Below are 12,407 nucleotides of genomic sequence, written 5' to 3'. Positions count from 1 at the left end.
TGAAGGAATGAATAGTATATTAATTCATTCAATAATTCATTCATTCATTTTTAGAAATCAGTATCGATACCCAGCCCTAATATTGATGTGTTGCATAACTTCTGTAGTCTTGTAATTAAGGTTACAGCTAAAAAAAACAACAGGTTTTAGTAACACTAACCGAATCGATATTGAATCGACTCGAATTGAATCGTGATAATCGATTCTGAACCTTGTGAATCGGAATCGAATCGATTCTTGAAATTCGACTCGATACCCAGCCCTAACAATGAGAACTGGAACGCAGAGTGAAGGAGAGCGAGGGATCCTACAGGAAGAAAGGAGGAGGAACTACAGAGGAACCGGGCGTGGTCTGTCTGGCGTGGGAGGGCGTGGTCCGTCCGTCTGGCGTGGGAGGGCGTGGGAGGGCGTGGTCCGTCCGTCTGGCGTGGGAGGGCGTGGGAGGGCGTGGTCCGTCCGTCTGGCGTGGGAGGGCGTGGGAGGGCGTGGTCCGTCCGTCTGGCGTGGGAGGGCGTGGCCCGTCCGTCTGGCGTGGGAGGGCGTGGTCCGTCTGTCTGGCGTGGGAGGGCGTGGCCCGTCGGTCTGGCGTGGGAGGGCGTGGTCCGTCCGTCTGGCGTGGGAGGGCGTGGTCCGTCCGTCTGGCGTGGGAGGGCGTGGTCCGTCTGTCTGGCGTGGGAGGGCGTGGTCCGTCTGTCTGGCGTGGGAGGGCGTGGTCCGTCTGTCTGGCGTGGGAGGGCGTGGTCCGTCTGTCTGGCGTGGGAGGGCGTGGTCTGTCTGGCGTGGGAGGGCGTGGTCCGTCTGTCTGGCGTGGGAGGGCGTGGTCCGTCTGTCTGGCGTGGGAGGGCGTGGTCTGTCTGGCGTGGGAGGGCGTGGTCCGTCTGTCTGGCGTGGGAGGGCGTGGTCCGTCTGTCTGGCGTGGGAGGGCGTGGTCCGTCTGTCTGGCGTGGGAGGGCGTGGTCCGTCTGTCTGGCGTGGGAGGGCGTGGTCCGTCTGTCTGGCGTGGGAGGGCGTGGTCCGTCTGTCTGGCGTGGGAGGGCGTGGTCCGTCTGTCTGGCGTGGGAGGGCGTGGTCCGTCTGGCGTGGGAGGGCGTGGTCCGTCCGTCTGGCGTGGGAGGGCGTGGTCCGTCTGTCTGGCGTGGGAGGGCGTGGTCCGTCTGTCTGGCGTGGGAGGGCGTGGTCTGTCTGTCTGGCGTGGGAGGGCGTGGTCCGTCTGTCTGGCGTGGGAGGGCGTGGTCTGTCTGGCGTGGGAGGGCGTGGCCCGTCCGTCTGGCGTGGGAGGGCGTGGTCCGTCTGTCTGGCGTGGGAGGAGGAGGATCACTGGCTTTCCAAGGAAGGCCGGGGGTGTAGCTGAAAGTCTAGATCTAGATCGGGGCAAAACGAGCCGAACCGGTTTTTCCAACCGGTTTGACCCTTGCCCCCAAACACCTGCTGGAGATCCTGGTTGTTTGCACCGATGGGAATTAATGTTAATCAATGGGAATAAACTGGAAAACAAAGAATTTATTCCTGTTAATTCCGATGAATTTCCAGTTCATTCCCGTTAATTCCCATAAATTCCCATATCCGGTCATCTGCAGAAATTCTCAGATGACCCTGGTTGGTGGAGCGCTCTGTAAAGTGATGTGGGGAAAACCACCTGCAGCTGAACATGTCCAAGACAAAGGAGCCAGTGGTGGATTCCAGGAAGAAGAAGGTCCCGCCTTCACGATCCACATCAGTGGGATCGACGTGGAGGTTGTCAATCCTACAAGCACCTAGGCGTCCATCTGGATGACAAACTGGAGAGGTCCACCAACACCATCCATAACAAGGCCTGAGCTAGCTTTACTTCCTGAGAAGGCTCAGATCCTTCAACATCTGCAACAAGACGTTCCACATGTTCTATCAGTCTGTTGTTACGAGCACCATCATCTTTTATGCCGTCGTCACAATGGAACTCTAGCTGAATCCCAATCTGAGTGCGCAAACCATCCTTGCGGCCCCTCGCACTTGCGGCCTGAGGCCTGAACACTTAATTGACGTCAGCTGGAAGGGCCAGAGGGTGCAGGGCCGTGAATTAAGTGGGACAGCACTTCCAGCAGCGTGCCAACGATTCCCAAGCCAGTTTAGCTCAATGCCCCTCCCACTTCGTTTTCATTGGCTGCCGCGTCCCTCCGACGCAGAGGCTGCTCTGACGCGCTCCTCAGCTCCGCTCGGCTCTGCAAATTGACCAATTGACGTCTGTTTTAATTTAATAATAATTAAAAAATTATGTTGGGTGGGATATGTTTGCAGCATGTGGATTTCAAGATAAATGTTGGTGTTATTGGAAAATGTCATCATTCATGTGTGATGCACTCGGATCATGACTCGGATGCACTCAAGCACTGTGTCACATGAGACGCGGTGGGCTGTGGGTATTTTCTGCTCCTAAGTCCGCGAAATTGCGGACTTTCGTAAGTGCGGTTAAAGTGCGCAAAATGGCGGCAGTGGCGCACTTGTGGACCTAGCGATTCCGTTTTGGGACTACCCTGAGCCCTTGTGGACTTAGCGGGAACGCGCATGTAAGGCCAAAAGGCCGCGAGTGCTCTGCACTTTCACCTAAGTGCGCGATTTGGGATTCAGCTTCTGTCATTGGATCCAAGCAGGTCACAATGAACGTGGCGGAGCTCAGAATGCTGACCAAACCGCTGGGGATCTTGGGTAATTCCTCCCATGCCCTACACACGTCAGCTAAGCCAAAGAGCACCGTTAGCAACAGACTCATTTGACCCCAGTGTGTGAAGAAGCCATACAGGAGGTCATTCCTACTGCATACTATGAACACTTTACAATTCAGCTGCCTTTGCCAGTCCTGCTGACAATGAACTGTTTGTGGACTAAATCTTGCTTTTATCATTTGTTTTTAAAATTCTGCTCTTTGCACGTCACTACTTACCTTCAAATAAATGCTTACAATTAAGACAAAACTAAAATATGCTGGGCTACTGGTATTATGTCAGCTGTATCTAAATCAAAACTAGAACAGCCCACTCAACTGACACATTCACCTGACCACATGCATCATGGGTGGGGGACCACAGGTTCACAGTGCACTTGTTTTTTCTGTATTTGAAAATATCCCACTAGCATCCCTGAAACTATGGGGTTCTGTAGGCCTACATTAAATTAGCTTCCGTTACACCTGACAAACCGTTCACACACTGAAACAGAAACAAACGCTGACTAACAAACGCAAAGAACTGTTAGAGAAAATGTTACGAGCGTTACTGTGAGTGTCTCATCAACACCAGCTATAAACAATGTTTATAGATCACCGGTGTTGATGTGACATAAGACGCTAACCAGAGACACACCCCCAGACAGCACCTCAGCTGACCACCCATCAAATAAATTACATGAAGTAAAGCGTCTTAAATGGTCTGAGGTAACGGGTAACGACCAGAAACACCCGCTCCACACCCCAAGCACCCAGTCAGATGACACTAGAAGCCATTGTCTGTCTACTGGCCTGTCCAGGAGGCTGAAACTATAGCCTAGTATTAAAACCAACCTTTTAAAAGGGGCCAGATTGTAAGCAGTCAGACTACAAAGGATAGTTTAATCGCTCTGCCCCTCCAGTAGATATTTAATCTCGCTAAACCACAGAAAAAAAAGCTCATTATCTCCAAGTCTGCTGATGCCTTCGGTTCTGCAGTCTGATTCCAGCAGGAGGGATAGAACACATCCTCGTTTTAGAAAACCAGTGTTTACAAGTTATATAAAAGGGAACGTTTAAAAAACGACAGTTATAAAAGTGGCACAGAAATCACAATCGGAAGATTCACATGAAGACCGCGTACAAGTGAATTGAATCCTCGATTCAAGTGTCCTATACCTCAGCAAAGTGACGCTCTATGACAATTAACAATAGGCTAATAGCTTGTCATCATGTTCTGCCTGTGAGAAGTAGGCCAAGCCTTCATCTGTGGGCTCTAGAGAATTAAGTACAGCGGCTATGAGTCAGGTTTGTGATCCGGTCACTATTCATTCTTGTCGCACATTCTTGGCAAGCCGTTGTGAGACCCGCTGGAGGAATTCAACAGGCGTTGAGTCCCGCCACCCACAAGAACCCAGCAGGCTGTCAACACACAGAGAGGCTTGTACTCATACTGCTTCAATGTTGGGTTCCTATTCTTTCTCTTTTTTTTTCTGTAGCCTATATTTTTTTGTATTTTTATTTGTTTCATAATGGAATGTATAGCAGCTAATCACAGGTCTCTTTTCAATAAGAAACACAGGTCTCAAAGGGTTTCTCCTGTTTAAATAAAGGATAAAAAATTAAATAAAAGATTTATTTTTTATTTTTATGAATATCTCAGTGGTTACCCTACTTCAAAACAAAGTCTTGCTGCAGGACACTGCACCTACAACGTATAGTATTTAGTGGAACCTGACCAAGTGCCTACTGTTCAGTACATCCCCCTCTCATCCTACCAAGAGCAGTTTCAATCTAACCATGACTTCGACCATGAGGCTGAAGTGGCCCCAGGTCTCGCCCACACACTCCTAGACCAACAACAACAACAACAACAAATACTCTTAAAACATTTCATCCCCTACCTTCAGAGATCAGAGACACATCTCCAAATCGCATCACAGTTAAATGTTCTAAAAGAGATGATCACTGACCTTCAAGTTTCTATTGTAGCAGGAAACAGTGAGTGAGTAAACAGGCCGGGTGTGAAAGGAAACCACTAGACCAAGAACTAGCTTAGTACAGGAGAGATCAACCACTAGACCAAGACCTAGCTTAGTATAGGAGAGATCAAAGCAGAGAGTCAAACCACCTACTCTCAAAAACACCCCTGCACATGAATAAAAACACCCCTGCACATGAATAAAAACACCCCTGCACATGAATAAAAACACCCCTGCACATGAATAAAAACACCCCTGCACATGAATAAAAACCAAGGGAAGGAAAACATAGGCCTAAAGGTTGGTTTATAGTCAACCGTCCGACATACACTTTTGATGGTGTTACTGGGACACAAGTAGCCCGACGGTTGACCATAATAAACCAATATTTAGGATTATTCTGCGTTTTCAACTCATACAGGTTCCAGCCTGTGGTGTCACAAGTAGGCGGGGCCTTAGAAATGACACCATATCAGAGACTGAGAGACAAAGACTGACAGCTTCTGGATCATTTCAGATAACATGCCAGGTCTAGAGACTATCACCCGGAAACCAAGCCCTGGAACAGCCATGGGTGTGAGCTGTGTGTCCAGCCAGAGCTTCTGGTATCTGAATGGCCAAAGCTATTGTGACAAACAGCTTATTCTGCCTAACTGTGCACCAGGAAAGGGAAGTTGTGAACAACAGTGTATACCTTCATCTTTTCCCCGTAGACGTGGTTGAGGGTCTGAAATATTTAAATATCGCAGGTATCAGGCTACATGGAAGTACATTAGTTCCTCCAGAAGTGACCAGAACAATAGAGGAGCTAAAAGGAGTGAGGTGGCACCAGCAAGATAACAGGGATGTGATGTGACACCGTAAAACACGCGTCCACTTGCACTCTTACATTTGGATTTCTGCAGCCGATATTTTGGATCTTTCGCTAATTTGTATTGTAGCCTGTGTTCTTTGCTGTCTTTTGATGCTGTAACAGGGCAATTTCCCACCGTGGATCAATAAAATACATACTACTACAGATGAGAATGACACTTTGACCAGGTTCGTCACAAGGTGTTCGTAAAAAAGAAAAAATCTGCATGCTGGACTTAATAAAAGTTAAAGGTTCAATGTGAGCTCTCTCTTTACAGGCCAGGGATGGCCAAGGTGCACCCTGGGAAGGATCTGCACTGGCTAGGCCTCTTAATGTAGCACTGTAGACTATGGTGTTCATTCTTCATAATCTTACAGCATGCGAGTGGCTGTGAGGCACAATGATGCTTCACAGTCAGTCAAATACGTTTCCCCTAACCTAGAATGTGAGACAAATGCAATGTTTGTCCAATGCAATGCCCTGTCCAGAACTGCTTGCAGTGACTATACATGACCAGTCTCTCTCTCTCTCACACACACACACACACACACACACACACACACACACACACACACACACACACACACACACACACACAGTGAAATGTGTCCTGTGCTTGTGTTTGCGAGCTACAATCGTCTTCCACCAGCAATAACAGCAGCAGCAGCAGCAGTAGGAGGGTGGCGGAGGAGTGTGTCACTGGGAGTTAAGCTCAACAAGGATTTGCTGTGTGCAGCTAAACACCAGTGTGGGGGTACGGCCGCCTGAACACCCTCGCTGAGGAATGTCCTCCTTCCCTCTCCTGCTCATGTCTGTGGCACGAAAGGTCACGAACCACAAAGCTGACATATATAAACATGGTCTTTAAAGCTCTTCAACTGATGACACAATTGCTTCTTGAAAATATCTGTTAATTTGTACGTGTGATGTCGCCAACTGACTGACCACAACCCGCTCTATTAGATGAAAGCATTCACTGCTTATGTACCCTGGTGTTTATGTGAGTGTGACTGTGTGTTTAAGGACAGTGTAATGAAAACCCAAACTATCTTGTCTGTCCCATCTTGTCTCTGCCATCCGCTAAGTGGAGTGAATACAAGTTACATACACAAGTCTGTCCTTACTCAAGGTGTTTTAACCAGAATTGTGTGAGAGGTTTGCTGTGTAATGCGATGGTCTTTTCTGCATCTCTTCCATCCGCCCATTGGAAATCCATGGATTTTTTTAACAGTATTTCAAGTTTTCCCAATAGTTTGAGGCTGTCAGGAGGTTGGCTGTCAAAAGTGAACCATAATATGTCACTGAGATGGTCGCAACTACTTAAACTGGCTGCAACCTGACAATTAAACCATATGCGACCATTCCTAGTGTATAAAATATCATCACTCAACATACAGCAAGTAGCCTACTGTCTAAAGAAAGTTTTTTTTTTTTTTTCAAGCCAAGAAGGCCTTCAAATCTTTCTGTGCAGCAAAAGCACAAGTCTATAACATCATCATCATCATCATCATCATCATCAAAGCTCTGTTTTCAACAGCAACAGCGCCTCTTTTTAGGCAAAGTATGATCTGATCTACAGTTGATTATCAAAACAAAATGTGATTTAATGTTAGATAATAGGACTGTTCAGCCTGAGCTGGTTCAGCTAGTTAGCAGCTAGGCTACATTGTAACCACTGCTGTGACAATAGTGAACCCACCCATGCCAACAATTGAATGATGCTCGTTTGATCATTACAGACTATAAAAGCGATGAAAGATGAGATGGATGTTATATAATAAAGCAGGTAGTGAAGCAGCAGCTAATCCGAGAGAGAAGGAGCCATTCCTCTTTCTGTCGGGTGGCTGGACGGGGTTTTTTTCCAGGAAAAAATTCTTAAACAGTTGCTCGAAAGTGTTTTGTTCTCTAATAATTACAAAATGCACCGTGTTGATATTATTCTAATTGACAGTTTATACAAGCAGTGACATGTTGCACTCACTTTCTTCTGATTGTTTCTTTTCTCTTGGCGTGTTTCTCCGTGTTTCCTGATCCCTCGGTATTCCTCTTTTCTTGTAGCCTTGCTGGGCTGCCGGAGCTCGGGAGGGGCTTCCGCTAAGACTGCTCTGTGCTCCTAACCAGAGGACTGTGTGTGTGTGTGTGTGTGTGTGTGTGTGTGTGTGTGTGTGTGTGTGTGTGTGTGTGTGTGTGTGGGAGTGGGAGTGGGAGCGAGAGAGAGAGAGAGTGTAGTCTATAGGATGAATAGGATATGTTGTTATTGCTGGTATTAAAATGTCACACTGTACTGATTATAGCGAATAAACTTTCTATTCTAGCCTATTTAAATCTGTTTATATCTAATCTGGGCATAATGTATGACTTCTGTGATGGTGTAACCTAAATTATTGATTCATTGGAAAGCATTGCACCTTACCATTTGGAAATGCAAATGTCTGTGCTTCTTCTTTATGGGGAAGAACTCTTGTGAAAAGACCAAAAAGCCACAACAAACTTCACTTGAAACCTACAATTCAAGTTTGGGACACATTGCTTATTCCGTTTATTTATTTGCTTTTATTGTTCTTTTTGCTCACTGATAAAGTAGACTACTGATCTTGTCAGTCTTCTTATTCCAAATATTTTATGGGTTGAATTATTTGGTGGTAAAAGCCTTTTTACTCCGTTAAATGTTTTTTTGTTCCACTTGTCTCTTTTTCAAGGCTGCAGTGAACTATATATCCTTTAGGTGGGGCTGTGTCCCCAAATAATGATTTCAATTCAATGAAAAATACTGTGGCCCTCATTTATCAAATACCACATTTTCAGCGGTCTGCAGAACATCACCGAGAGAATAGTTTATACTAATTACTCCCATCCCTAGAGATTAGAGAGCTTTGACAGTCATATCAGTAATGCCATGCTCTGTAGGATACCTAGGCGCAGGTGAGAGGAGTGGGCGAGCGAGGTTGGCTACTGATGTCCACATGTTTCTATAGGCCTACTGGTTGAAACAGGATACTTTACATTCAGACGTGTTAGCTCTATTTGAGATGTTGTTATTTTGTAATTTATTGTCAATAATACATTTTCTGTATGGAAGGTAAAATAAAGTTTTATTATAAAATCCTCAAATTGACAACAATGTGCATTTTTTTTGTATAAGCTGGGAAGCTGTCCATCCCAAATGCTGTCTGATTGTGTGAAATTTACATGTGTGAACTTTCTATCCCTTAAAATACAATTGTAAAATGCAAGATGGATATTTCCCATCATGCTATAAACTACAGGGGCGAGGCCAGAATATAGGGGCTTGATGTTTAAATGACTATTGTTTTCATCCGCACCGCCCGATCGTTGAGAATTCAGGATTAGAGGATTCAATCAGAATTAAGAATTCAGGATTCAGAATAAAGGGCTCATAGGCTCTGTGCACCAGCTCCACTACTTCCTGAAAGTCACTTGGCATCTAGATTTCCTGTCCTATATGATTGGATTAAGTAATTAATCAGGTGAGAGGCAGACCCAGCGCACACCTGATTAATCACTTAATCCAATCATATAGGACAGGAAATAAAGAAGCCAAGTGACTTTCAGGAAGTAGTGAAGCAGGTGCACAGAGCCTATTCAGAATAAAGGGCTCATTTGGGCAGGTAGAATGGGCATACACCGGTGCTCAAACCGAGCGGACCCAACCATTCCCCCGATCACGTGGTTGGAGCGTGACGACATGACGCTCTGTCAGCTGACTGCAGTACATTCCTCGACCTTCACTAGAAACACAACGGCTCCCTCACTAGAAACACTAGAAACCCTTCTATCTCTCCCTTACTGACACATCCTCCCTAACCACCATGGCGAGCCAGTCACAGGGGATCCAGCAGCTCCTACAAGCAGAGAAGAGAGCCGCGGAGAAGGTGGCAGAAGCTCGCAAGCGTGAGTTAAAACCAGCTCACCTGACGGCTAACGAGAGGCAGCTAACTCCACCTAGCTACCGTTAGCCTAGCTAGCTAACTTCACCTAGCTACCGTTAGCCTAGCCTAGCCTAGCTAGCTAACTTCACCTAGCTACCGTTAGCCTAGCTAGCTAAGCAGACAGGCCTGTACGCGCTAGGCCTCTTGACTGGGGAAAACAGGCAATGGGACACGAATATGGCATTATAGCCTTATATTATGGTGTAGTAATATCATTATTATAGTAATATCATTATTGGCTACGTTTTGTGCAAATAGGTCATATTATTAACGTGCAGCTAGCCAGCTGAGTTAGCTAGTACTCAATTTCACTGTGGAAAATCAGTTGACTTAGGTTAAGATCATGTTTAGCCGACAACAGCCTATTCAATAAAATCCTATTGTCATTTATTGTCACCATATTGTCATCTAGTTAGGTAATAGTAAGGCAAGGCAAGGCAAGTTTATTTATATAGCACATTTCAGCCACAGGGCAATTCAAGGTGCTTTACATGAGACTTTAAAAGCATTAAAACAAAAAGCAAGACATTATAGACATTTAAAACAAAAGGCAGGACAAGTAGACTAGTAAGCAGAGAAAGCCAAAGTCTTCTGTCTGGAATCTTGTATAGATGTGTGAGTTGGTCTACTGGGGTCAGCCTCTCAGAACCACCTCATCCATTCCAGATGCTGACTTTGAAATTAATTATCTGTTGTGTGATTATTGAATTCACTTTGTCAATCAGTCTGTCGCCCATCAGTGATGCATTTTCCAACAGCGACATGCCACTGAGTCACAGGAATCACCAAGTGATTCACTTCGTCCATGTAGTTCTCCTTTGTACCCTAGAGATATCTCCTTGATCCCTTTCCTTCTCATTTTCTATTATTGTCTTTTTTTAATTGAGTATTGACGTCTATCAGACTGTATGGAAGGAATTGATTCCTTATGATCATTTATCTTTCACAGCTTAAGGGCTCTAGCCTGGCTTCACCATCCTGATCACGTGAGCTCACATGCTGTGTCTCTCTGATATCGGTCTGGTCACGCTCACAGTCCACTGAGTTCCACCCCGCAGATATTTGCCGGGCCAATCACAACCGTTTATCTAATATGGGGCGGGTTTGATACAACAACTGTACCCATTTGATACAACGAACCCACGCTTCATTGCTCTGATTGGTTGTGAGTCTATCCAATTACATTGAGACATTTTGCCCTGCGACTGTTGATAACGCCCCTTGGAAATTGAAAATAAACTCAGCAGCTCCAGACCCTGCTCATTTTTCTGAAATGGGTCAATCGAAGCCAGGCTAACGACTCCCATTGCGTTCCTTTATCAGCGTTCCTACATCAGAGGTCTCACATGTATTTGATTCTAACTAATACAGCTCGTTTGTTTTCTTTTGTATTTAATCAGGCAAGAATCGGCGTCTGAAGCAGGCGAAGGAGGAGGCCCAGGCGGAGATTGAGCAGTACCGTCTCCAGAGGGAGAAGGAGTTCAAGACTAAGGAGGCCGCGGTACGTCACTCAAGATGCACTTGTTTTGTCAAAAGGGTTCGCCCTGGGTGGAAAACCTCATAGATTGCATCTACAGCTGCATCAGTACTGGATACTGGAAAAAGGGTCTTTGATGAGATTATTTCATGTTCAAAACATTGTTCTGTTTGTTATATCTGCGAACACGCTAGCTCGTCTTGCGATGTGGATATCTGATGTCTGTCGCCGCGTTCCTCTCATCAGGCTCTCGGTTCCCATGGTAACTCGGCTGTGGAGGTGGACAAAGAGACCGTGGACAAGATGGCGCGCATCCAGTCCAGCTACCAGCAGAACAGGGAGTCCGTGCTCGGCAACCTGCTGAAGATGGTGTGTGAAATCAAGCCTGAGATCCACGCCAACTACCGTTTTGCTGGCTAGACCCCCCCCCCCACCGACCCCTCCTCTCCTCGGTCTCCACATCACAATCTCTTAAACTAAGGAGCACGGAGACAGACGCACCCCCCCGTAGTGCCATCACAGTCACCCCAGGCTCCATTTGATATCTTTACCTACTCATAAATACTACAAACTTCTCACCTCTCCTGGTATTGAGAAATGTAATTGTATCAACACTAATATAATGTGTATATGTTGAGGTAAGTTCAATGATGATGAACTTAGAGAATATATTATGATTGCCTCCCTTCTGTATTTAGTGCACAGTCTGGGCCTGGTGGCGTGTCTTTGTCTCTGTGTTCCCATATCAATGGCTTGTAGTAAATCAAGATCATTTCTGTGAAGGTTAAGTGCGCGTGTGTGTGTGTGTGTGTTGCTATGCAATGTGATGTTTATTTATATATGATGCACATGTTTCTGTTATATTTGACATTTGTGGAAACCAAAACAGTACCTTCCTCTCAATGGATTTTAAAACTGAAGCATAGTTTAGATTTCCATTGTTTAAATGTTACCTGCTGCCCGTGTGTTTCCCCTATCTCCTCTCTGGCTGTATGATCCTGTATGAAGAGGGAACCTCCTCTGTTCCCCTGACATTGTGTACTGTAATAAAGTGTTCTGCTGGAAAAAACCTTGGTTATATATAATTTAAATATAAATGAAATGATGTATGTCAAAGCCACAGTGCCACACAGCTTTAGATTGCAGAGTTGATTGTGTCCTTATACACAGTAGATATAGATTAAAGATGTGTTTTCTATACAGTATACAGATAGTGCAAGGCAAGGGCGAGGTGTACATACCATTCCAGTACATACCATTCCAGTCACATTACGCATAGCCAAAGTATGTACAATGTCTGGCTTGCAACCCATTATGTGACAATTGCAAATACACAAGTTCTAAAAACAATAGAATGAGCTTCCTGTGGTAAGCAGACAGGGAAGAGACCGTTGTATCCCGCAAAAAATAAAAAGGTTAATTATTTACAAAAAAAGGCATCCATCTTGGCGGGCTGGGGAGACGGGCT

The 12,407-nt window shown here is 45.7% G+C and overlaps 1 protein-coding gene across 1 annotated transcript; it reads left to right on the top strand.

Annotated features, from left to right (window-relative positions):
- Nucleotides 1-9,258: 9,258 nt before the first annotated feature.
- atp6v1g1 (ATPase H+ transporting V1 subunit G1) lies at nt 9,259-11,998 on the top strand. Its single transcript, XM_084458772.1, has 3 exons — nt 9,259-9,424; nt 10,863-10,963; nt 11,186-11,998. The coding sequence occupies exons 1-3, from the start codon at nt 9,343-9,345 to the stop codon at nt 11,357-11,359; spliced, it is 357 nt and encodes a 118-aa protein (XP_084314898.1). The 5' UTR covers nt 9,259-9,342; the 3' UTR covers nt 11,360-11,998.
- Nucleotides 11,999-12,407: the final 409 nt, after the last annotated feature.

This window comes from Borostomias antarcticus, assembly GCF_949987555.1.
Source record: "Borostomias antarcticus genome assembly, chromosome: 2".
NCBI lineage: Eukaryota > Metazoa > Chordata > Actinopteri > Stomiiformes > Stomiidae > Borostomias > Borostomias antarcticus.
Note: the sequence above shows the minus strand (reverse complement) of the source record. Positions and strands in the feature narration are given on the sequence as shown.

Bases quoted from the DNA above. Each gene is read 5' to 3' on its own strand.
- atp6v1g1 (XM_084458772.1), top strand. From the start codon at position 9,343: ATGGCGAGCCAGTCACAGGGGATCCAGCAGCTCCTACAAGCAGAGAAG. The intron at 9,425-10,862 runs GTGAGTTAAAAC...GTATTTAATCAG, and splicing joins GGTGGCAGAAGCTCGCAAGC to GCAAGAATCGGCGTCTGAAG. The intron at 10,964-11,185 runs GTACGTCACTCA...TCCTCTCATCAG, and splicing joins TCAAGACTAAGGAGGCCGCG to GCTCTCGGTTCCCATGGTAA.